Source organism: Chenopodium album, chromosome 4 (assembly GCF_948465745.1).
Source record: "Chenopodium album chromosome 4, dcCheAlbu1.1, whole genome shotgun sequence".
In the NCBI taxonomy this organism is placed as follows: Eukaryota; Viridiplantae; Streptophyta; class Magnoliopsida; order Caryophyllales; family Amaranthaceae; genus Chenopodium; species Chenopodium album.
Window position 1 is genome coordinate 64,749,419 of NC_137837.1, and position 26,765 is coordinate 64,776,183.

General features: G+C 40.7%; 3 protein-coding genes across 3 annotated transcripts; all 3 read right to left on the bottom strand.

The window, feature by feature from the left end:
- Positions 1–4,540: 4,540 nt before the first annotated feature.
- LOC145627087 (uncharacterized) lies at positions 4,541–5,974 on the bottom strand. The gene is made up of 2 exons (XM_081679483.1): positions 5,858–5,974; positions 4,541–5,471 (listed from the first exon to the last, which is right to left on the bottom strand). Exons 1-2 carry the CDS (start codon positions 5,936–5,938, stop codon positions 4,839–4,841), a joined length of 714 nt encoding a protein of 237 aa, XP_081535609.1. The 5' UTR covers positions 5,939–5,974; the 3' UTR covers positions 4,541–4,838.
- A 15,609-nt stretch (positions 5,975–21,583) lies between these two features.
- LOC145628021 (uncharacterized) lies at positions 21,584–22,254 on the bottom strand. The gene is made up of 2 exons (XM_081680353.1): positions 21,709–22,254; positions 21,584–21,613 (listed from the first exon to the last, which is right to left on the bottom strand). Exons 1-2 carry the CDS (start codon positions 22,252–22,254, stop codon positions 21,584–21,586), a joined length of 576 nt encoding a protein of 191 aa, XP_081536479.1.
- Positions 22,255–22,311: 57 nt separating this feature from the next.
- Positions 22,312–24,003, bottom strand: LOC145628022 (uncharacterized). Its single transcript, XM_081680354.1, has one exon. The coding sequence runs from the start codon at positions 24,001–24,003 to the stop codon at positions 22,312–22,314; it is 1,692 nt and encodes a 563-aa protein (XP_081536480.1).
- Positions 24,004–26,765: the final 2,762 nt, after the last annotated feature.

Genomic DNA, 26,765 nt, shown 5'->3' on the forward strand with positions numbered 1-26,765 from the left:
GTTTTATACTAAATAGCACACCATAACAATAAAAACAACACGATCATAGTAACATAATACAAACTAGATGAAGCCCATGCGATGCACGGTTTGTTTGATTTTTTTTTTATTATTTTTTTTTTTTGTATTTATTAGCTAAAATTTGTTATATATTTAGATAAAATTCCTAATATTAAAAGATAATATTTTAAATTTAATTAATTTAAATTTAAAAATCTCATTCGCCAATTTTGCTTACGTGACATTTGAATTATTTAATTATAAAAGAAATTAATAATCTCTTATTTAATTGGCTACTACTAAGATTTATAATCCTACGTGGCGCACTAAGAAAATTAGATCCTACGTGGCGCTCTAAAATCTCGGGAAAAAACTCCCCTTTATATATATATATATATATATATATATATATATATATATATATTAGATTTTATTAAAATAAAAAATTCAAAGTAGTTTCTGTAAGATAGCACATGGTTTTAACAAAAAAACACAAGGTGTAAGCAAAAATAACATTATATTTGAGAAAAATAACATAAGGTATAATCTAAGCTCAACAAGAGCAGATTCAGTACCACTACTTTAACAGTATATTTGAGCAAATTAAATGCAACAATTCCAAAATTTAACAAAAATTAAACCCTAATTAACTCTCTTAACAAAATAATTTAGCTGGTTAATTTTGGGCATGCTTGAGGAGAAATTTTATCTTAGAAGGATGCAATAGAAGAATTTTCAACTATTTCAAATGGTAAAATACAGAGAGAAAAAAGAAGAGTGAATATATATATACTAGTTGTTGGCCCGCGCGCGCGCGATCCCCCAACGGTGATTTTGCTTTGGTGATTAGTGTCTAATTAGCCGCTGTTTATCCTTTAATGTAATTCGCCGTAATTTGATTTTTGGTGGTGTTGTTTTATTAGACTATTTAACACAGATTATCATCGTATAGATGGAGCAGAATCAACGTTTTGCTAATATTGTATTAGAGTTTCGTTTGTTATATTTGTTAATATTGTATTATTGGAGAGTTTATCTTGTTTAGGAGTTCTAGGCAAGTTAGGTATTACAATATTCTTTAGTTTAACACTTACCATGCATTTCTATTGGAAATAACAAGAGTTATACAAACTTTATACATATTTTGCACTTTTTTGATACTCTATTTTTCATGACTTTAAGTATGAGTACGGTTTTATGAAAGAGTTAGTGAGTATGACTACATCGATATTTACAAAGCTTCAAGTTGGTCTTATGTATAAATAATATAAGCATCCTTTTTTTAAATTTTTTACTTATATATATATAATAAATAAAAGCATCTCTTTTTATGTAATTGGATATAATTTAATACAGTGATATCCATCATACTTTAGTTCCATATCATTGAATATTAGTTGTGCACAAATAAGCAAATCTCGAATTCCTTTGTCATGGAATAAAATGCAATGTGGTTTATAATGACTTGAGTCATAATAAAGCATCTTAAAGTTCGATGAGAATTATCTAATTTTATGCGTTTTCATGTTAATTTGATCCAACTGTTTAAATAGTTACAATATCATAAATAATACATTAATAATAATGGTCACTTGCTCATGCTTTAAGGAATAATTAAAAAGAAATCAAACTTAAACAAATACATACCTACTGACGTATGCAAAGCATTACTTTAACTTTATTACAATTAATTAATTAATTAATATACTTTGCATTTGACAATACCTTAAAAAAGGACAATTTTTGGATTAAGGTTCAATCCTAGTATAGGCTATACACAAGTGTCTAGTCTAAATGGGTTAGGTCTGGTATACTCTATGGGCCGTAGGCTCATGGGCTCATTGTATTGATCATCTATGAATTGCAAACTACTGATCGAAATTAAAACCAAAAATAAAAAATCAGAATCAATACTATCTTTGCCTCATTTAGTTGTCACTTTAATGTACATATAGTAGTTGAAAAATGTATGATAATTTAATTTTATTGGTGAATGTATCTACCTTGGTTATTTTTTGTAATAGTAGATCCTTTCGAATTTTTCTAGTGAGTAATTGCTTCAAATATTTCGTTTATTGGTGGAATGATCCATAAAAATAGTTTCATATTTATTATGATTTTGAACAATATTAAAAAATAATTTAAAAGTATATTAAATTACATTTATTAAGTAATAGTAATTATATTACATGGTAATATCGTGACTTTACACTATATACTTTAAGATACAATTTTTTCTAATGATATGTAAAACTTTTTTCGCTATTAGCCATCTAACGTGTAAAATTCTCCAAAATGAAGTTGGTCGGTTGGTGTTGATCTTCTATTATGGAGTTTTCTTCCATCTCTTTCATGTAAACACCAACACCATTGGCTTTACCGGCCAATTTGGATTCTGTTTAGGTGTTTAGTTGTCCATTTTTTAGTGATTTTATTTAGTGACAACTCACCTAAACAGATATATATATATACGTGTACGTAATATGAAAAATATCTAAAATTATAGATTTTCTCATATTCGCACACTTCTCCCAAGTTTATTTGTTGGAGTTGGATTCATCTGATGGAAATTAATTCCATTTCTTTGACATAAACACCCACTCCATTTGCTTTAATGCATAACTTGGGATTTATTTATACACTTTAATATTAATATGTTACTTCTGCAGTGAATTTAACCACCAGTAACATAATTATATTAAAGTGCATTTTAAAGGAATCGTTACCACCAACTTTGGTGCTGATTCCCTGTTTTACCACGAACTTTGCTGCTGATTGTGTTTTTATGTGTAGATGAAACGGTATTTTTATGTAAGCTGAAATTGTTTTTTGGTTTATAATAGGTAGGGGAAATCGATATATTTTGGTAGTTATTGTTTGAGGCATTTTTTAAGTTAGGATAATAAGGAATTTGTGTTTTTCTTTTTGTAGAGAATTTTTGGTTTCTATTTGGTTTGCAATGCGTTGGAATGAAGTATTTTGTGTTTGCTCATATTCATGTTAAGTCCTATTTATAGTAAGAAAATGCTCCTTTTTTTTTTTTTTTTTTTTACAGGTAAAATTTTTTTTAGGTGAGCACTTTGTTTTGTAGTGCTTTCATTATTGCTTTTTATTTGATTGCATGCATGTATGAACGGCCCACCAATATCAAATTGCTAAGCAGCATGATATTCTTGTAAAAGAACATCATCTTAATACAATAATGTAACAATTACTAAAGAAATTACATACTTACAAGTTACATTGAGAATCTTAAGCATTTGGAGAACCACCATGATACGAAGTTCGTTTGACAGTTATAATCTATGTGATTGGTCTGTTAATTATATCACTTTAAATAGATTTTTAATTATAAATCGCAGAAATGTAAGCCAAAATGCTTAGACTATCCAACAAAACAGTTGGGAGAAGAATTAGAGCAATGATTACTATGAAGCATGATTTGCCTTCGATTGGGATTCCAAATACTCCAACTGAAAATTCCGAGAATACCTTGTTTAGATTATCTCCTTCCGAGATCATGTAACTTGTAGTAACCATATAAAGTTCAACATAAAGAACGATTGATACGATTACTTTACCAGCATTACCAAAAGTATACTCGCATATGTGAGAATAAGTCTTGATCCTTGGATCTACGTCCATACACCATTTAAGTAGCAAGCTCATGTAAGTAGCTATCGCGGCTATAAAACTATTTGTTCAGCATAAGTAATTTAGTTTTACTTTAATAAGCAAATGAATTGATAATTTGTTCAAATTAAATTGAGCAATTTTAAAAGTTCAATGGCTTAAAAGTACTACGGGTATTCTCTTTGAAAAATTGCAGCTTTAAGCATCACCTTTATTTTGATAATACCTTGCATAGTGCCTCTGCTTCATAGAGATATTTTACAATGCATTCACTTTAAGCATCACATGGCTACAGCTGTAAACGAATGGTGCATGATAAATTGCAATTGCTGTCATCTCTGAATAAGTGTCATGCATGCTTGTTTATTTTGCTGCAGTATGAACATGCATGCTTCTTCACAATTTGGAATTAATGATGCAACTTTGTTGTCAAGATTCTGCAACGTTGAGTCTTATCTTGAACAAACTATATTGCCATTGCATTTATCTATGTTGTATATTTTGGTGGGATGTTCAAACTATAATGCTAGTATTACCACTGTTTAGATAAATGTACTATATCTACGGTTGTAATATTTAGTTAATTTGTATTATATGTATTAATGGTTTTTTTAGAAAAGTCTTGTTTACGTGAATGTTAGCTAATTAATGTGATCTTTTGAAAGCTTACTGCTCTCAATATTTTGTTAGTTATTTGATCATAATTCAAGCAGCTTTAAACAAACATCATAGTAATAAATTTCACGAAAAGCAATGTAATAAATTTCACGAAAAGCAATATACATAAACTAATATATTTTTTATAGATATATTTTATCATGCACATTAATTTAGCAGTACATTAGAATATAGTCCTAGTATGGTGTTTTCCAGGAACATTAACTATTGCTATTGTTCCTGGAAAACTCCTCAAAAGATTTCTCTCCACAGCATCTAATTCCTATATACATGAAATTCTGGAGATAAACTGAAGTTTAGTACTACACGATGCTGGAGCTTTTATAAAATTTTTCGGCAACTATCTATTGTCCTTATCATAATATGCTGATCTACTGTCCCAGCGAAAGCGAAGTTCTTATAGTTGCCCATATACTTAAAGTCTAGCAAAAGATTTAATATGCAAAAGATTTTCAAGTAGTGCACCTTAAGTAGATAATCTTCAATACTTCATTAGCAGCTTATATAGTTTCTTAGTAGTTCAGGGACTACTTTTCCTTGGTGGCAGATTCAACAGATGGCTTGTTAACCTTTTCAGTCTTCACAATAATTGGTGTGGTTTGCCTGTGCTCAGATCCCATAGGCTCAGCTACATCTTCAACACGATCCTTTGCCAAAGGTATTGTAGGATTTTGACCTGCAGTGTCCTTCTTCGGAGTCATTCCGCCAAAGCAAAGTTTCTTTTTCGCCCCGACTTGTGATAGTGGCACTTGGGATTCGCTTTCTTCACTTTCAAATTCCATAGGACTTTTTCCTAAGGATTTCTTGCGCTTAAGTGATTCAATACTTTGCTGAGGGGTGTCAAGTGTTTCAGTGTAAGGCTCTTCTTGTGTATGCTTGTCAGAATTTTTCTTCAAGTTTGGGGTAGGAATGAACGGTTCAGAATTACCTGACTCAATAGTGTTCTCTGGAACCTTTTCACTTGCATCTTTTTCTTGGCTGAAGTAACCAGCAGATAGTTGCTCAGCTTCATGGGTGTGAGGATTTTCTTTAAGCTCAATAGCTCTGAGTGTCCACTCCAGCACATTGTTCTGACCCAAGTGCCAAGTAGGTCCAACTTTAATATAGAACGGTGTGCTGCTGAGTAAGTCTTGAATGGCCTTGAATGCGTTGTGATCATCCTGCGTTGATTTTGTTATAACAGCAAGCATTAGAATTAACTGAAAGAGCACGTGTAGAATCGTTACTCATATAAAATAAAAATGTAATCTGTATAAGCACTGATTTCATGTAAGTAGATTGCTTTATTGGTCTTACATAATGAATTATGTAGAGAAGATTTCAAGTGTTAAATTTAACTTGATTAATCCTAAGTCTAAGCATATTGTTGCCTATAACTCTAATTTTCTGAATGCAAAGTTTTTTTAGTATTCTTTGTAAGGTTAAACTGCACATATAGGCTGAAAATTTTCTGAATGCAAAGTTTTTTTAGCATTCTTTGTAAGGTTAAACTGCACATATAAGCTGGAAAGTAAATAGAAGGTAAGAATATCGTAAATTAATTTACCGATTCTTTAATGGCATAAATTTCAGCTGCAGTTTTCCTGAATAATCTTTCTGTATCATCGTTGAAAGTGGTGAATGCCATAGTTCCTATGGTGTCGCTAGCTTCAAATTTGAACGTAATTCTGGTACAAATGTAAAGTAAGCATTGTCATGTAGAATATTAATAAATAGTAATGGATATAAAAGGAAACTTGTTTTATACCTCTCAGTGCAGATGCATTCTTTGTTCAAACAAGAAGAGCAAGAATAGCGCTTCTGCAATGGAAGGTTGGTGCGCTTGCAGCAGTTTGAGCAACCCGTATATGCATTCACTTTTTCTAATTCAGCATCCTGAATAGTCACTTCAATCCATAAAGTTTCTTCTTGCAAGGTGTTACTTGGCTACATGTACATTATATTTATGAATATCAGTTAGAATCTGTATACTTGATTATAGTTTAGCATGAACGTCTGAAAATAGGCAGTAATTCCTTAATGTTTACCTTTTTCTGCTTTAGTTCAACAATGGAAACAATTTTTTTGTTTTCACTTGGGTACCTTACATCTAAGACTCTTGCTTGTCTATCTACTAACCTCTGGTGGAAGAGATTAGCCCTGACACAATGTTAGTTAAAGAGCAGATCAGCACACTGTAAAGGCTATTATTTTTGTTAGTTTAGGTTTAGGAAATTACCAATCAGACACCACACGAGCTCGTTCTCCCTCAGGTTCATATATTATTCGAGTGGACATAGCAGAATTCATCGAAAAACCTAATATAACCAACATGGGATCATTGATTCATCGCAATTAACCATTTACGTAAGTTATAGTAATATCTGTCTTACCACGACGAGTGTATGGTTTAAGAGCCGTGAATCCTATAACCTTGAACGCTTCTGCCCAAGTAGGTAATTCGTCGAAGTACTTTCCTGCCGTAAGGTCATTCCACATTGAGATGGTGAGCGGTCGATCGCAGCTGTTACATGAAATGCATATTCTTAGTGATCTTAATTTGTAATTTGTACCAAATTATATATCTGGCATATCCAAACATTTAGTTCTTTGAAAATGAACCTTTGATCAGTGATGACTATTTCTCGCACCCAGCTTTCTCTCTTTCCATCTCTGGCTTCAACTTTCCTCGGCTCCTCTTCTACAAATAACACTACACCTACGACATCTGTGAATTAAGACAACTTTGTTAGCCTTTTAATTATCTAACTTTGGTGCGAGATTGTTTAGTAAGTGCATTATACCGTATCTCTCATCAGGATCTACCGCACGAGGTATACTTGCTATTGGTCGATAGTTGGGCAGAATTGGTCCAAGCTCTGGATGTACTGGCTGAATTACAGTTCTACTACCAAAAGTCATTTGGTAAGGAAACTGATCAAGTTCAGTCCTCCATTTTTCGTCAATGAATTTAATTGGCGCAGCAGAAATGTCATACTCTCCGAGGTACTGTAATGCCTCATCAAAGGCTTCAATTTGATCGCCAAATAAAGTACCGCGCATTCTATTACCCTGTGAAGCAGACATCAGTAATTAAGTTCAATGACCATAACCATTATATTATAGTTATGCATCAAAATTGTTAACTATATATACCTTGTTGTTAGGTAGGGAGAATAAGGCGTCACTGCTCTTTGATTTAAATTGCATACAATATGTGCTTTGCTTAATATAATTGTTGCTCAGACAAAGTTACTTTATCACTGATGTAATTGACTATAAATGATAAGCATCCATTCAAAACTTTTAACAACATTAAGCTCTGTAGAGTAGCGTTATTAGAAGGTGGTTTTATTCTTATTGTAAGATAAATCTAAAAAGCTAATATTTCACTTGAATTTTTATCATTTAGACATAAGTGGAATTGCATTATAGTGTAATTTATAGTATAATTCAGGTAACTAAATGTTAATCTGAGTATGATTATTGATTACAGCATAACTAAAATTATATTAAAAGCTAAATCACAATATAAAAATAGTAAAGTAATATAATCAGTCAAGCTGTTTTTTATTATTTGTTACTATAATTATTGTACAGCCTACCATATTGCCTGATATGAATTAAACTGCACTCAAACATGATCTAAAAATAGTAGTCTTGTTTATGTGAATGTTAGCTAATCAATGCGATCTTTTGAAGGTTTGCTATTCTCAATATTTTAGTATTTTAGTATGTGAAACCTTTTTACAGTGTAGTTTTTCAATTGCATCATAAATGTAGCAGATTTAGTATGATAGTCACATATAAAGTAATAAATGCATACCTTTTCATCCTTTAGAAGTAAAGTCTGGAATCTGACCGTTTTTTTGGAAGATAGTATGTCCCTTCCTTTTTCAGCAACAACCACCCTTACTATATAAGCCTTGCTTGCTGCATTTAATTGATTCAAGTACACATATTCTGGCTTCTGTCTTGTTTTGTATTTCTGATCTGTGCATGCAAATGGTTCCAGTAATATTCTGGTTAGTAGCAGCTTTTTATGAAATGCATAATTTTTCATCACTTATCTAGCTAATTCTAACTAATCAAGTAACTCACAAGAAATTTCTATAGGAATAAAAATATGCACAAGTAAAATTAAAATAAAATGCAAGGAATGTTGTAAAAGAGAGAACTATACCTTCCATGGTTAATTAAGTTTCTGGTAAGTTTGCTTTGTTGTGTGGAAAAACCGAAAGGCCAAGTAGCAAATCCCTTTATATTACCTAGGACAGAATATAAGAATAGAAAATAGAGCACAGGAATTGTGCTTGGTTTGAGTAACAGTGTTCTGAATAGCCATTGGTTTTTTTTAATCCTTGTCACTGTTTATACTGTTGAGCCCATACTTCTTGATTTGGGTATTTTATACCCGGCCAGGTGGCCCAATCAGAAAGTGCCACGTGTCCTCCGTAAAGGTCCCATTTGGACCTATAGAATGATGACACGTGGAGGGTGGACTCTTCTCCGTCCTACGTGGACTGAAGGTCCAGCAGGGACCATTCAGGTGGCGACGCGTGTCACACAAAAAGTGCTTCAAAATCCTTTGGGCACAGTGACACGTGTCACTCAGGCATTGGCCCTGGGATGGCGGCCTTCTAAGGCCCAAATCCCGAGGCGCCGCAAAACGGCGTGACCTAATTACTAGGTCACCAGATCCTAGGAAGGCACACTTTTCAAAAGGACCCTATAAATAGGGACATTATGTCATTTATGACAGGGAGAGAATTTTGCACACGCAATACGAGACAATACGTCACTTATCTCACTTTACCTGAGCTTGGAATCCAAGCAGATAACTTTACTTCCGCACGTTTTATCTCCAAACGTTTACTGACTTAATCTTCGGAGGCGGACCACCGACCATCCGGCGGTCCGTTTGCTTTGCAGGTACAGGCATCCTCAGTTGAATCCAGTTTCAGTGTTGTAACTCTCCCGAGGGACAAAAACCCCCGAAACATTTGGCGCCGTCTGTGGGGAGAGTACCTCTGAAATGGCTTCACAAGAACCTGTACCAAATCCGGAGGCCATTCGGCCTCCAAATGATGTACTGGTCCAAACGGACCATGACTCAGGTGACGACGCTGATGTCGAAACCTATGTGGATCCAAATGGATCCCTCATCTCTAAACGCATCCGCAGTAAGGAACGGCGAGAGCGTCCCCATGTTCAGGCAGGACCAAGCAAAACTGCTGGTCAGCCAAAGAAGCCCTCGGGGCGGCCGGTTGATCCTTCCCAGGCGGCAGGATCAACTCCCGTCACTCGGGATGAGCTAATGTCACTCCTGAGCAGCCTCAGGGGTGAAATCAAGCAGCTCGCCTCTAAGAAGTCGCCTGTCCCTAGAAAGGAGCAGTCGGCCAAGAAGCCAGCCCAAGCTGGCAAACAGAAGTCGGTCAGGGACCGTCAGCTGACTCCTCATCCTGCCCCTAAGGAGAAGGCCCGGCCCCAATTTGATCTCACTCGGCTCCGTTTCCCAGAAACGAGCACAAGAAAGCCCATCCGGCATGTACAGCCGGATGGCAGCAAGAAGACGTTCTCCGACGCTCGGCAATACATCGAGGAGAAGAGAACTCAGCTATCAGAGTCGGCTTCAACGTCGACTTATCATGATAGCTTTCGGAGTACCTCTGTGAGGTGTTCCCAGTCTGTACATGAGACCCCAGCAAGCAGCCAAAGGGTTCAGTCTGGGCCGCATGTGATTCAGTCCGCCCAGTACATGGCACAACCATTGTACCAGGCGCCAGTTGTACCTTACATGCAACCTACCCTCTATGGAGGACAGGCGGCATACGACTATCAGCCGATGGACTGACAGCTTAGGCTGCAACACCTTGGAGATCAACCCTCTGCTTTCTCCAGGGAAATAACTGAAGCCGTACAGCCGGCTAAAGTTAAAAACGTTCTGGTTGGAGCCTATGACGGGACCTCCAACCCAGAAGACCACCTGCTAGCATACACCCACCTCATGTATTTACAGGGGTTGGATGATGCCGCATGGTGTCGTTGCTTTCCAGCCACCCTGAAGGGCATAGCCCAGCAGTGGTTTGGCAACCCGCCGGCTGGCTGCATAAATAGCTTCAAGACGCTTGCGTTCTTGTTTGCATCAAACTTCTCTATGAACATCCCTGCCAAAAAGACAAGTCTTGACTTGAGCAATGTACAGCAGGGAGATAGAGAAGGTTTGCGATCCTACGTCAGGCGGTTCAATCTGGTCCGAATCCAGATTCATGGGCTGTCTGATGAGGTCGCCTTCACAGACTTCTTTAAGGGTCTGAAGGACGGGTCTACTTTTAAGTACGAACTCGTCCGCAAACAAATCTTTACCCTGCAAGGAGCCTTGCGAGAGGCGGAAGCCTACATACAGGCGACCGAACTCTGCTCCTCCAATAAGCAGTCGGACCATAAGAAGTCCGACCGACAGAAAGAGAGTCGGCCTGCTCAGCCAGCTCCTAAGCCAGAAGAGAGCAAAAAGAAAAAGCAAGTCTGGGCCATTGATAACTCTGATCAACTGGCCCAGAAGAAGAAAAAAGAGTGGAAACCGTACGTCCCAAGGTACGAATTCCACAAGGACTGCTGCTCCATCCTTTTGGAAATTAAGGATCGGCTAACTCTTGAAAATCCGACTGCTATGAAAGGTTCCGCTGAAAATCGGAACAAGAACAAGCATTGCCATTTCCATGAGGATGTTGGCCATGACACGAACGACTGCTTTAGTCTCAAGCGGGAGCTCGACCGTCTGGCCGACAAAGGACAACTGAAGTCCTATGTGAAGTCCAAAGTGACTTCAAAGGCAAATCCGGGGCAGTCCAAGAAAAAGACTCCCCAGCCCGCTGTGAGTACCGAAACTGATGAAGAACCGGTGTACACCATAGCAGGCGGATTTGCCGGTGGTGGCCCGACCATTCGGGGTACCAAGGACCATCTAAGAAAGATGGTCAATTCTGTTGAGGAGGGGGATGCAACTAGCACATCCACCTTCCCTAAAGTTGTCATCACCGAACAGGACAGAGGCAAAGTCCGTCGGCCGCATGATGACCCTGTTGTCATTGAGTGTAAAGTCGCCAACCAGCTGGTTGGCCGAATTCTGATTGACACAGGAAGTTCCTCTAACCTCATCAGCCTCAAATGCTTGTCCAATCTCAAGTACAAACCGGATAGCATGATGGAGGTCACCCACACCTTAGTTGGGTTTGGGGGAGGACTTGTGCACCCAGTCGGACGAATTGACCTACCTGTCCGCCTGGGAAGCAGGGGAGACGGTCGGCACATGACCATCCGTTTCCTAGTGGTTGAAGAGCTCACGGCTTACAACCTCATCTTTGGCTGACCCACTCTTAATGAGTGTAAGGCCGTCATCATCCCTGCTCTCATGCTACTCAAGTATGAGAAGGATGATGGAACAGTTGGTTCCCTTAATGGGGACCAAAAGACGGCTCGAGAGTGTTATCTCTCGGACGTCAAGCCTGCGGCCGCAGCATCCGGCCGGGGCAAGCAAATGATTGACCTCGACGATGTCGAGGAAGAACAGTCGGCTCCACCAGCCGGAAAGAAAAGAAAGACTGATCAGCTGGTGGTGGTCAAAAAAGAAAAGCAATAGCAATCACTGACCGGGGAAAGGTCGGATGATCTTCGTCCCCAGCCTACTGGTGAGCACATTGATATCCCTCTGGATGATAGCCGTCCAGAGCGGACTGTTAAGGTGGGGACGATTGCCTTTGCAAAGTTGGGTGAAAACCTTCACCAGCTGCTCAAGGAATTCAAAGACATCTTTGCCTTAGAAGTGGAGGAGATGCCAGGCATCAGCCCAGATCTCGCTGTCCACAAACTCGCCGTGGATCCTAAAAAGAAGCCCATCCGGCAAAAGAAAAGAAACCACGGCGAAGAAAGAAGTCAGGCGGCAGCTGCCGAAGTAAAAAAGCTGTTAGATGCCAAGTTCATTCGGCCGTGCAACTTCCCTGAGTGGGTAGCTAACGTTGTGTTAGTAAAAAAGCCGAATGGAACTTGGCGGATGTGTGTTGATTACACAGACCTCAACAAGGCATGTCCAAAGGATAGCTATCCACTGCCTAAGATCGACAGTCTGGTCGACTCAACAGCCGGACATGCCCTGATGAGTTTCATGGACGCCTATTCAGGTTTCCATCAGATCCCCCTGTGGAAAAAAGATCAAGAAAAGACGGCATTCGTCACTGATCAGGGGTTGTTCTGTTATACGGTGATGCCGTTTGGTTTGAAGAATGCGCCCGCTACCTTCCAACGAATGATTAATACGGTCTTCATTAATCAAATCGGAAGGAATGTAGAGGCATACATTGACGATATGATAGTCAAATCCAAACAGCAGGCGGATCACCTTGCTGATCTCCGAGAAACATTCGCCACACTCAGGCGGCACAAGGTCATGCTTAACCCAAAAAAGTGTGTCTTTGGTGTTGAGTCTGGGAAGTTTCTCGGATTTTTGATTGACCAAAGGGGAATAGAGGCCAACCCTGAGAAAATACAGGCGGTAATCGACATGCAGTCGCCCCGTACTGTGAAGGAAGTGCAAAAACTAACAGGTTGTCTGGCGGCCCTGGGGAGATTCCTCAGCCGTTCAGGCGACAAGTGTCTCTACTTTTTCTAGGCAATAAAAAAGAAGACAAACTTTGAATGGGGGGATGATGCAGAGGCGGCCTTTCAAAGGCTAAAAACTCATCTGCATTCTTTGCCGAGGCTTGTCAGCCCTTTGCCTCAAGAGAAGCTCTTCATGTACTTAGCCGTCTCTGATCATGCCCTCAGTGCTGTCCTCTTAGCTGAAAGAGACGGCATCCAGCTCCCGGTGTATTTCATAAGCCATGTTTTGAGAAATGCGGAGCTTCGGTACCCCATGGTTGAGAAATCCGGCCTTGCCCTTTACATGGCCATCAAGAAGCTTAAACCTTACTTCTTGGCGCATGCGATAGAGGTCTATACTGACCAACCGATCAAACGGCCACTCACAACCTTGGAGTCTTCTGGACGAATGCTCAAATGGGCGATTGAAATGCAAGGATTAGAAATCACTTACGAACCAAGGAAGGCAATAAAGGGACAAGCATTCGCTGACTTTATTGTCGAAATGACAAGGCCGGTTGTTCCGGACAATACGGACCAGGTCTGGAAAGTGTATGTGGATGGGAGCTCCACTGTGAATGGCTTTGGTGCGGGGATTATCTGTCAATCTCCTGAAGGAGATAAGTACGAATACGCACTACGGTTCAAGTTTCAGGTCTCTAATAATGAGGCCGAGTATGAGGCCCTGCTGGCCGGCATCCGGTATTGCAAGGCGGCAGGGGCGAAGAAGATATCCGCCTGCTCCGATTCTCAACTGGTCGTACTCCAAGTTAATGGAACGTACGAGGCCACTCATCCAGCCATGATAAAATATTTGCAGGCGGTCAAGAGTGAAGTTGGGACACTTGAAGAATTTCATCTAACTCAAGTGCCCAGGTCTTCAAACAATCAGGCGGATGCTCTGTCCAAGTTGGCATCATCCGCCTCCTGTGAAACGCCTCGGTCAGTCTTCTGGGAAGTCATGGAAAAAAGAAGTATATCTGAGGAAGACCCCATTGGAATTCTTGACCGAAGCTCAACCTGGATGGACAGCATCCGGGCCTATCTTGCAGACGGCACGCTCCCTTACTCACCACGGGAGGCGGCTGTTCTAAAAAAACGAGCAGCTAACTTCGAGTTGCGACAAGGAGAGCTCTTCAGGGCTGGCTTTTTGAAACCCCTGTTGAAGTGTGTTACCCCTGAAAAGGGGAAGGAAGTTCTCGAAGAGTTGCATTCGGGATTCTGCGCCTCCCATATAGGCGGCAGATCCCTCGCGGCCAAGGCCAGGCGGCTTTACTTTTGGCCAACGCTGGAGTCGGATGCCATGGAAATGGTGAAAAAATGTGACAAGTGCCAAAAGTTTGGCAAGCTCATCCATCGTCCGGCTACAGACCTGACAGCCATCCACAGCCCAATACCCTTTGCCAAATGGGGCATGGACATTCTGGGGCCATATACAACTGCACTAGGCGGCAAGCGCTATATATTGGTGGCTGTGGATTATTTTACCAAGTGGGTAGAGGCTGAGGCAGTCAAAAACATCAAGACTAAAGACGTCATTTCCTTTATCTGGAGGAACATAATCACTCGCTTCGGGGTGCCCATGTCTATGGTTTTTGACAATGGTCCTCAATTTGAGACGCCTCAACTCAAGACTTGGCTGGGAGACCAGGGGGTCTCAAGCTTCTTCGCATCAGTCGGCCGGCCGCAAGCAAACGGTCAGGTCGAAGCCTTCAACAAGTTAATCTCAGACGGGATTAAAAAGAAAATTGAGCGGGCTGGTGGCCTTTGGGCGGATGAATTACCACACGTCCTTTGGTCCATCAGAACGACTGCTAAAGGGGCAACGGGAGAAACCCCATTCTTAATGGTGTATGGTGCAGAAGCTGTTCTGCCCATTGAGCACTATGAGCCGACCCTTCGAATCATGTTGTATGATGAAGAGGCGAATTGGGAGGCCATGCGCCTAGCATTGGACTCACTTCCAAAGCGCAGGGGCAATGCTGCCTTGCGTCATGAGATATACCGTCTGAGAATGACTCGGGCTTACAACAAAAGAGTACACAAGCGTCCTCTCAAAGTGGGGGACTTTGTGCTACGGAAAATGGAGGCAGTCGGTAGGGCGAATGAACAGGGAAAGCTAACCCCAAATTGGGAAGGCCCCTACCGAATTTATGAGGAGGTAAGAGACGGCACCTACCGCCTGGAAGAACCAGACGGCGGGCAGCTGCCCAGAACTTGGAATGTAGACAACTTGAAAAAGTACTACTTCTAAGTACGAATGTAAAGACCTCAATTTTGTAAATCTCACGTATTGTTAATGAGAATATGCCTTCATTTCCCAACTTATCTTTTTATTTAAGTTTTTTAAGTGTCGCCTGTACCAAATACAGACGGCCAATATGTTTGGAAAGCGTCTGTCCCAACAGCAGACGCCCCAAACCCTCTGAAGGAGCCGATTGTTTTAGAACAGTCGTTCCTACTAAATTCATCAAGTTTACACCAACACTTGACGAGTATTTACTTAATCATTTAAGAGGCCTAAGGCCAGATAAAACCATGATGAGGCCCATGGCCGGATGTTAATAAACAAAAAGAGACTGAATGGTCATAGTCTGCTCCAACATGAGTATGACCGCCTGCTCCAACATGAGTCAGATAACCGGCGACGTCCATTTGGGCGAATTCGTCGAGGAGAAGCATCTCCCATTTGGGTGGCACATTGCTCTACGAATATATCAAGCGGCCCTACCGAATGCTAAGGCAGCATTCGCAGTCGTTTGTTTTAATCGAAAGTGAAATCTAAAAGACCTGAATTTTCTATTTAACGCAGTTGTCACTGTTTCATGAGTAGAGGCTAAGTGAGGCATAAAGCCGGATGCGCCTGTTATTGCTCAGGGGCAAAACAGGCGGAATATTTGATTAATATACAAGTTAAGTTAACTACTTAGCACTTATTGAGGCTATTGGCCGGATGACGCCTGATCCTTGCTTATGGGGCAAGACAGGCGGACAATTATTTTTAAAGAAAATTGGTTAAGTTACAAACTTAGCATTTTATCTCAAAGAGGCCTATGGCCGGAGGCGCTTGTTTTTGCTTATGGGGCAGAACAAGCGGAGGTTTACCCTTAGCAAATTAGCTAAGTTGGAAATTTGAGTTAGTTCGAGCCAATGGCCGAATGAACACTTATGTTTGCCAATTTTGGATGGACGTCTGCCGCGTGGTTTGGGGCAATCACCATAGTGATTGATTGACTTAGAAACCATGCATACTCTTCTAAGTATCAAAAATTTCTAAGTCAATCAATCCAATAAACCGAAACCACTCGACATCCGTCCAGGGGCAAGAACATTCGCATGGTATACAGGTTATAATACTTAGCCAAAAACATGCAATGAAAAATTCAAAATGCAAAGGACAACAACAATATGGATAACGTCAGCCAAATGGCCGAATGATTTAAATTAAAAAAGACCAATCGTCACCAGACGATTGGTTAAGATTGTTATCTGGCAAAGCCAGAAAGATTGTCAAATTACCCGACCCCTCGGTCGGTAAAGATACAAATACTCGGCACACAGGCCGGAAAAGAAAAGTACATGGCCATTCGGCCGCAGAAAAGCATAAAAGCTTAAGTGATCAGGGGAGAGCCTCTTCAGTGGCAGCCGGCTTGTCGTCCTTCGGCTGCTCTTCCTCCTTTTTCTCTGGCTCCTCCGCCTGATCCTCCTCCTCGCCACCAGAGGACGACTCCCCAGAAGAGTCGGACCTAGAACTTTCCTCGGCCTCAGCATTCTCAGCCTCTTCAATAAGGCGAGCGTCGAATGCTTTGCTGGCTTCGTCAAATTTGGATTTCCAAATCTGATAGTCCGAGTCCGGCTGTACAGCCGACCAAGTGTCCCGCATGATGGCTTCATAATCGCTCATCATTTGCTTAACAAGAGCCTCTCTCTCTTGATCAGCCACGGACTCAAACTTGGACTTCAGCTGATGCTCCTGGTTGCTGAGGCGCTGCTCCAGGCGGCCCACCTTCTGCTTGGCTCTCTCGGCCTCTTCCTTGGCATCTTGAAGAGGCTCGAGCTTCTCCTTAAGAGTTGTAATCTCTTTCTTAAGGGAAGTGATGCGCAGGCGGGCCGAGTCCAGGTCCTTCTTCACCTGCATATTGGCTTCCGCCTGCGAATACATCATATCAAGCGTCAGATACTCATTCTGAGCAATATCAAATTGAGCTCGATCCAAGGCGGACTCGGCCCGAGCTTTAGCGATTGTTACCTCTTTGGATTTCTCCTTGAGGGGTTGCCTGAGCCCTTGGACGCGCAGCATGGCCTGCAAAAGAGCCGAATGGTTAAAACCAGGCGGAAAAAGAAATAATGCTTAATAAAAAAAATTTGCTTGAGCTAAGACTCATACCTCGCAGAGGTTCCCCAAGATGCCATCCAAGTCAAGGGTGCCGACTCCTCTGACAGACGCCTTGTCGTCAGGATCAACCGCCCTCAGCATGGACTTGGCCATCTGGACTACAGTCGGCCTCTACACAGGAACTGAGAAGGAGAGAAAGTTAGAAAAATAACTCAAGTACATCTAAATGGAAGAACAATAGGGGCGAATGGATTTTACCGTCGTCCTTCTGTTCCTCCTCTCTCCCCAGGCTCCTCTTCTCTCCTGCTGAGCCGACAGCAGTGGTGGGTTACTTAAAGCCACCCTTCGATGCCCTCTGGGCATCCGGTTTGCTGATCTCCTTTTCAGCATCGAGAGAAGAGGCGTCTGGGCCCATCTTGGGCCTATGAGCAATGTGCTTCCGGCCGCCCTTGCCGGATGCGCTCACATCACCCGCCCTAGTCTTTTGGATTTTAGGGTCGGATGGTTTTGAAGGAGATTTGGAAGGCGCACCCTACATCAACACAAGATAAACGCAAATTAGAAATCATTCGGGCAAATTTAATATTGGTCAGAAATGAAAGTATAACAATTTTCTACCTTGGAGGTGCCGCCAGTTTTCTGCTCGACCACTTTGGTGTGAGTGGTTACTTCTGCCCTGTTTAAGACATTCGACCTGTATCGAGCAGCAGATACAGCCGGCTTCCTTGTGGCCGAGAGCTTTTCCATTGCTTTGTCTGCAAAAATGAACAAGTGATTAGCATCATTAAACAAGTACTGAAAAGCAGAAGTAAATTGCATAAAAAATAGACGGCCGACTACCTCTCGGCATCTCAGAACTTAGCCCACAGGCGGCTAAGAATGTCCCTTCTTCAAACCACTTGTACAAAGGGAGATAGCATTGAGGGGTGACCTCCTTGTCCCCCACATCATTCGTCCACACGGACACGGTAAACAACCCCGCGTCCATGATCTCCTCCTTTGCCCGCCTGGGAATAGGCGGCAATGCGCTCCTGCCTGCTAGGAGAGGTGGATCCTTATTCCACCTGTTATACTTTTGGTTCAGACAGCTGTCGGCAGACTTGACTATGTAAAACTTAGTCCTCCAGTCTTTCCACTTGTTCTCTTTGCCAACAGCCATCATGTACCCCTTGCAAGTGGTCAAGGTGTACCAGCCTTCACCGCCCCTAGCAGGCGCCCTGCTCAGATAGTGCATGTGGGCGAACGCTTCAAAGCTCGCCTCCACCTGCAGCATCTCACAGGCGGCAACGTACCCCAGAATATTGATCCAGGAGTTGGGTACAAGTTGCCAGATACCCAGTTGGTATCCGTCCAAAATCCTCTCCACGGCCGGATGGAGAGGGAAGCGGAGGCCAGCCTGGAAGGCCGCTTCATAGCAGCCGAATGCTTTGTCTTGATAGCTGGCCAGGCTCGGCCAGGTTATGGTGTCGCCCTCGTTAGGGACCGACAAAGTGTAGCCATAGCCTAGGACGACCTTGCGCCTAAAATTGGCAAGGCCGGACGCCATGGCGCTCCGCCTGCCTGGCGGAACATGCTGATAGTAGGGGGCTCTCTCCAAGCGCCTGGAAGCACTCGGCTCGGCCCAGCTTTCCCCCCTATCCACTGCCAGGGACTCTCTGGCAGAATCTATGTTTGATCTAGCCTCCTCTGAGGTTACGGAGGCATTCTCTAAAGAAGATGACGAGGCCGACTCGTCATCAGAGCTCTCATCAGAGCTAGGGGACCGCCGACTGGTGCCAGCGGGGTCCTCCCCTAGACTCTCTTCCGGCGCCTGTCCAGAAGGCCCGGGTTGATATTCTTCATCCGCCTCCCCCAGGATTCCATCACTGGGAGTTCCACTAGATGTGGGCGAATGGTAATAAGTGGGGGTAGGAGGAAGATAGGAAGGGTTTTCAGGGTGTTCCGACAGCTCACTTCGAGGCACTCTTATTGAGCCGTCTGAAAAAACAGTCGACCCATCCGAATGGTAGAAAACTCCATCGGAGCTACACTGCCTTGCTGTTCTTTTGATTCTGGCCATAGTGTCCTGCACAGACACGGAAACGGTCGGATTCGGAGAAGTTCGCAAAGCAGGGTCTTTGGCCAAGCATTCGGCACTGCTAGTTCTAGATTCAGCCGTCCCCGGTGACCGGCTGATCACTATCCTACGCCGTGCCGCATGCAATTGGGGAGCCATTTTTTCGAAAACAAAGAAAAAATGAAGAGTAAAAAGAAAATACAGGCGTTACCTTTAGAAGAAGGGAGAAAGACGCCTGGTTGACTAAAGAACAGTCGAACTGGTAGCCGAGTGTCGGATGCTTGAAAAACGCTTAGGGAATTTTGAGATTCTTTAAGTCAAAAAGTCCAAGATTCTCCAGAGATTCGCCAAAGTGTGAATCCAAGAGGGGGGATCAAACCTTACTATTTATAGGGGGTAAAACCCTAATTTTTTCCCTCCAGTAAATTTTCGAATCTGACCACTCAGATACTGACACCTGTCACAGGAGTCACGTGCAATGCACGTGGCCCCTGTGAGGGGCAAATGATTTGGGTATTTTATACCCGGCCAGGTGGCCCAATCAGAAAGTGCCTCGTGTCCTCCGTAAAGGTCCCATTTGGACCTATAGAATGATGACACGTGGAGGGTGGACTCTTCTCCGTCCTACGTGGACTGAAGGTCCAGCAGGGACCATTCAGGTGGCGACGCGTGTCACACAAAAAGTGCTTCAAAATCCTTTGGGCACAGTGACACGTGTCACTCAGGCATTGGCCCTGGGATGGCGGCCTTCTAAGGCCCAAATCCCGAGGCGCCGCAAAACGGCGTGACCTAATTACTAGGTCACCAGATCCTAGGAAGGCACACTTTTCAAAAGGACCCTATAAATAGGGACATTATGTCATTTATGACAGGGAGAGAATTTTGCACACGCAATACGAGACAATACGTCACTTATCTCACTTTACCTGAGCTTGGAATCCAAGCAGATAACTTTACTTCCGCACGTTTTATCTCCGAACGTTTACTGACTTAATCTTCGGAGGCGGACCACCGACCATCCGGCGGTCCGTTTGCTTTGCAGGTACAGGCATCCTCAGTTGAATCCAGTTTCAGTGTTGTAACTCTCCCGAGGGACAAAAACCCCCGAAACACTTCTGGAAAAGAAATTTGGGCTGCTCATTGTACTTTTTAATTAGTTTTCAAACATTGGAAAAGGTAAGTCCCTTTATAAACAATATAATAATGGTAGATTTTTTTATGTGACAAATCTCAAATTATGACAGCCACAATTCAGTAAAATCTTTTGGAACAATCTTCTTAATTTTAGGGGAATTTCTTTTATACACTGTCATAAGCAAAGCATAACTTTAGGAATTCTGCTAAAAAAATGTACATAAAATTTAAAATACTGAATAGCTTTTAATATTAACTTATTTTCCATGCTTCAAAACATAAGTTATACAATTTACCTTAGTGGGCTAATGTGTAACCACATAGGTCTAAAAACCAAGCAGAAGAATAATTTTTGGCCCCAAAATGTAGAGTTTTTTAGCATCTTAACATCCTAAAGTTGAACAAATATCTCCTCATTTCCTAAATACAAGCTTCCTGCAATGTAAAATAAACCAAGCTTTAATTTAAGAATATTTCCAACTTGAATTGTATCCTATACATATAAAAGGCTTTGCAATTCACCTTAGTAAGTTTATCATTAGGCACATAGCTTTTACAGGCTTGGCTCATCAATAAGTTGTTGTCCCATCCTTCTCTTGAAGAGCTTTTTCCTGCAATGTAAAAATGATAAGCTATTAATTTAAGCTGCTTTGGACTGTTAACCTGATTATTGGTGTCAAAAAAAGTGCTGCATAATGAAAAATAAACTCACTTTTCTTGGTTAATGCATAGTTGGTTAGATGACTCCTGCTAACTTTAGGACAGTATAAGATACCACATTTTTAACAAAGTTCTTTGAATGCTGTAAAGAAGGAGCTACTGATATAACCTTCACTTTATCGGCAGATCGTGCCCGTGAAAGAGCCACATACAATTGACCATGTGAAAAACATGAACGGGGAAGATAAACCAACACTTGATCTAAAGTCTGCCCTTGTGACTTGTTAATGGTCATTGCAAAGCTCAGTTTGATGGGAAATTGACTCCTCTGAAATTGGAAAGGATATTTCTAAGAACTTGATGGCCTGAGCTTGATTCTGGGTATAAAAACATGTTCCCCTTGATACTGCCCGACAGAAATCACGCACTCAATTAAATTGGGCAAAAACCTTTTACATATAAGGCGTGTTCCATTACATAGACCCGAAGAGGGCAAAAGGTTTCTGAGCAATATTGATGGGCAGTTTTTTTTTAGCACAAGATTGTGAGGACTCATTCCTCCCGGACATAGTTTATTTAGAAATTCTGTAGGATATACGCTGCCACTATCATCTAGAATACTGTCATAGCTTGTATAAGTTATGGCTTCCCCCGGGAATCTTTCAATCATGAAAGAGTTTATATTATCGACATCCTCATTAATAGGTGTCAGAACAACCCTTTTAGAAAAAATTTGAGGATCTAAAGTGTCTGAACCAAGTTCCGGAAAAGAAGATTCAAGTAATCCAACTATTGGATCATCATCAGGCTGGAAAGTCTGCACTATTTGCGAAGGCAACTCAACAAAATCACTTTCCAAAGTTTGCAATTCACCGTTTCCTAGTGCAAGCAAAAATTGACAAAATGAAGGATCTTCCTTGGCTCTTAGGTTCTCAGTTAACCTGAATCTTCTTAAATGCTGCCATATATAAGAACTCACTACACTTGCTTCAACAGCTTCTCTCTGAGTCTTATTAGGGACAACAGGCAACACTTGTCGGAAATCTCCACCGAAGACAATGACCTTTCCACCAAATATTACATCATTATTGCATATGTCTTGTAACAGAAGGTCTAGAGACTCTAGATTTTGTTTGTTTGCCATTGATGCTTCATCCCATATTATAAGAGCCGTTTCTTTTATTAATGCTGCTAAACTACTTTACTTAGAAACGCTGCAGGCTAATGAAGCATCACTATCCATTGGAATCTTGAATCTTGAGTGTGCCGTTCTACCAGACGGGATATTTGCTGCGGCTATTCCTGATGTAGCTGTTGGCAAAACAATCTTATTCATAAGGCGGATCTCAGCATAAAGTGCATTGTATAAGAATGTTTTGCCAGTCCCACCAGGACCATCTACAAAAAATGTCCCTGGTTTTCCTTCCACTATATGCTGCATGATACATGTAAATATTTCCTTTTGTGCTGGATTTAGCAAGATTCGGCTATCTATACAAGCCTGAGGAATCGGAGCATCTAGTGCATCTTGAATGTCTTTTGTTCTATCAATTTCAGTATCCTTTTTATCCATTAAAACAGCTAGACCACAGCCACATAATGACTTCCCCATAGCCTCTAAATGTTGTTCCACTGATCTTACAGTTAGTTTCTTAATTTTGCTTTCTGCACCAGAGTACTTTTGTGCAAAATCTTCTGACAATGCAGGATAATATTTGCGCCATAGTTCTGCCGGATCACTCGGCTGGAAAAATATAAGAACAGTTGCAAACAATCGGCGTAGAGCTCCGGGGAGCTGAATTTCAGTTGCTTCAGCCAAACAAATGCTTGCAGCATCATCTTCTTCCAAAATGCCAGCTTTAAGACATGCTTCCTTGAAAGTTGCACATACATAACCTTGAACTGTGCGTAAGTCTGTAAAAGATTTTGGACTCCTGACATTCAGTAATAGTAGTCGAAGGTAAAAGCGTTCACCTTCAGAAGGAGCCACAAAAGCTAAACGGCCAACCATCGAGTTTTTATTTTGTCGGTTGGACCATGTTTTTGCTGAAGCATCCCACTTATAGTGTTCTGGAAATTCTCCATATAAGTAACCAAGATCATTATCAGTAGCTGCATTCATACGAAAGAACTCTGTTAATTGAATTTTTGCATAAACACCACTTGCAATACCTATATCAAGACGTTCATACGGGCGTACACAGACAGTATTCATGTCTGGAATATGAACAGACAGAGGTAAGACTGGTGGATGCATCTCAAATAAATCAAACCCGAAAATTCTCCAAGCCGCTTCACACGGTGACACCCACCTTCCTGACTGAAACTGAGCAATTTCATCTCCAGAATTTCTATCTTCTGCCGAAATATTGAAGGCCACTTGATCATGTCCTTTGTAAACATATTTATATAAATATTTCACTGCTTTTATAGTCGAACAAACCTCTACATTTAAATGACAATCAAAGAATGCTGCGAGATAAGGGTTATAAGGTACAACCCATCGATTATCTAACTCGGCATTTCTGACCTTCACTTGTTCTCCAGTATCACTTCTCTTATAACAAGGATAACCATCTTTATTTGTCGTTGTTTGTGCGGTGAATTGTTTTGGATATCCATTTTTACAAGAAAAGACATTATCCTTCTTTCTCATACAAGGGCACTCTGGATTTAATTGGCCACATGGTCCATGCATCATATGCCTTAATACAATCTTACGCAGTTCAGGCTGAGTAACAGGAGGTATCTCTGCACAAACATACCTATCATAATCAGCAGGAGATTTCATCTTATGCTGCTGTTCTAGAATCAACAAGAAATGAGCATGCGACAATCCTCTTTTCTGAAATTCTACAACATATATCATCGCTGCCACTTTTCCAAATACCATGTCTTTCTTGATTTTTTTTTCAGAGCAATCAACTTCGCCCGAAATATACGAGCAACTAAATCAGGTCGGTCTTGGGCAGTCTTACCGGGCTCTAGTTCGGATTTTATCTCTGGCCAATTTGCATTGCATGTCATAGTGACGAAGAGATCTGGCTTCCCGTATTTCTACACAAGAGCCATTGCATTCAGATATCTCCTTTTCATATCACGAGGGCCTCCTATAAATGATGGTGGTAAAATGAATTTATGACCAACATTAGCTGCACTTGTCTGTCCACTCTCTACTGTGTCAAGAATACCCTTATAAAGATCTGCTCTTATTGTATCTTGATTTTGCCGGAAAAAATCTAACCTTGTATTTTCAACCTTGATATACATATCTGTGATGTATTGCAGAAATGCACGGCCTGCTCTTAAGAGCATGTTTCCTGGTCTAATTTGAAGCTTATAAGCATAGTACTCCCTTGCAGAGATATTCTTATCAGCTTTCGTATGTCTTCCGGAAGCTCCTATATACATTAAAATCCAAAAAAAAAAATTCAAACTAAGCATATTTTAAGGGAACATAGGCGAAGAAGAAATTAACCAAAAAAATCCCATAGTTTTGATAGGAACTTACGAGCAGCTTCTGCATCCAGAAAATCTGCCGGAGTGTTCACTGCACATGATTGAATAGGATCAGGTTCTGCTGCCACTTGCCTATCTCCACCATAAGAAGTTTTTTTTAGACCCTGATGCCAACCACATTCACCTCTTGGAAATAGCAGGGGATACTATAAAGGGTCATAGCACCCATAAAAATGGGCAATCCGATGGGATTTCGCAGATTTTGCTTTCACAAGAACATGTGGCCATGAACTTTGACTTGATGAAACACTATTAGGCCAGATAACCGCAACTTCATCTGAAGTGGGAGCATTATACACCCTTTGATCTGGCACAGTGTTTGAATTTATTATAATGTTAGTACTTTCATCGACATTTACTTCTCTCAAAGATCTGAAAAATCTTGCATATGGATTATCTTTAGTTATTTGCATTAATTTGTCAATAACATCCTGTCTTAATTCAGGAAAGCAATTTGTTCTGTGTTTCAATTCATTTTGGCTATCATAGAAATAAAGCTGTAGATACTTTGGACCATTCTCATCTGGTATTAAGTCTGGTACAGAATGATATATTTGGCCATGTAATTTAAAGAAATATATACCTTTGTATGTTTCTCTGTCAGTTTTACCTCCAATTGAACTAAAGGCAAATAGGTTATTGTATAATCGAGCATACTTTCTAAAATGCACAGCATCTTCATCTCTTGAAGTAAAAAGTCTCACTAATTCAGGGGGATATTCATTCGCAACTATTTTAATATCACCATTGCCACAGCAGAAATGCAGGGTTTCAAACGCAAACTTTTTAGCCCCGCACTCAGCACAGTAGGTAGGCGGAGATAATTCTAAGGGTTGCGTAGGTAATGGTCTTCCTATAGTGGCCGCAGGGGTTTTTGTAATAGTATAAAAGGATATCTAAGATAATTGTATTGTGCAACAGCATATAAGTGTTAACTCTATTAACTGAAATCTCTACCAAGGCTTACTTTTAGCAGCATCCCTTAGCTACTTTGAACTCTATGCATTTGATGGTGTAACTCTAAGAGACACGGGTCTTTCTGTAGAGGTACGAAGAGAAAATTACACCAGGTCCGATTAAATAGCACTACATATATATTCACTTTATAAACCTAAACCAAGGAAAAATACCCACTTTCAAGTACAGTATATTTTGAAGGTCTTGATTTTGCCTTTTTGGACTTTGACTGTTCTGCTTGACTGTGCAAAGCATAAAGAGTTTATGAATTTGCTTCACAAAAAATAAAATCCATTGTTATAAGTCATGTACTTTACCTAGAAGAATTATGATTTGATATCAAATCACTTATTCGCTTTGATTTCCGCCCTTTACTTGATGGTCTCTTAAAGTTAACAGGTGCATCAACTATCATATACATATTAAAAGCAATAACTCAGTATTTTAAACATTAAACAAACATCATAAATGAGTATAGCAATGAGCATATATAAAAAAATCCTTCCTAAACATCATGTCAATTTTCAGACATACCCATATTACTTTGGTGCAGATCAAGCTATCTCAACAATGCGCACAGGATATTGATGATTCCTGTTTATGTCATTTACTGTAAAAAGAAAACATATTAAATTCTCCGAAGCTGCAGTTCAGAAGATGTTTTTTGGTCTGTAAAATGAGAGGTTCTGCAAATTAAATCCACAAAAATTCTATCAACTTGATACATTAACCTGCACATTTCTCTCAACGATTCTAAGTAGATGTTTACCTGTTCAATATTTGTTCTGCTTAAAATTCTGTGAATTTGACACTGATCTCAGGTTCTAATTGCTGTACAGTAATTCCTGAATTTGACACTGATCTCAGGTTCTAATTGCAATACCCCCCTATTTTCAATGCCACAAAACAAAACAAAATGAATTCTACTAATCCACTACATTGCTTTGTATCTTATTAATGGTATCTGCATATCACTAACAATATTTGCATCAATTTCCTTTTAATTAATAAATTCTCTCTATCTCTCCTACATTACATGAGCCCTCTTTATTTTTTCTCTCTATCTCTCTGTACTCCAAAAATTGCCTAGTAGTCCTTCATTTTTAAAGTGATGCATCTAAAAATAACGGAGGAAGTTTAACCAATTTATTTACTCTATGGATGTTCAAAGGTTCTCTT

Coding starts and splice junctions, on each gene's coding strand:
- LOC145627087 (XM_081679483.1), bottom strand. CDS start 5,938: ATGGCATTCACCACTTTCAACGATGATACAGAAAGATTATTCAGGAAA. Junction 5,472..5,857: donor TTTATGCCATTAAAGAATCG/GTAAATTAATTT, acceptor AAATCAACGCAG/GATGATCACAACGCATTCAA.
- LOC145628022 (XM_081680354.1), bottom strand. CDS start 24,003: ATGGTATTTGGAAAAGTGGCAGCGATGATATATGTTGTAGAATTTCAG.
- LOC145628021 (XM_081680353.1), bottom strand. CDS start 22,254: ATGGCAAACAAACAAAATCTAGAGTCTCTAGACCTTCTGTTACAAGAC. Junction 21,614..21,708: donor TTCTAGATGATAGTGGCAGC/GTATATCCTACA, acceptor AATATTGCTCAG/AAACCTTTTGCCCTCTTCGG.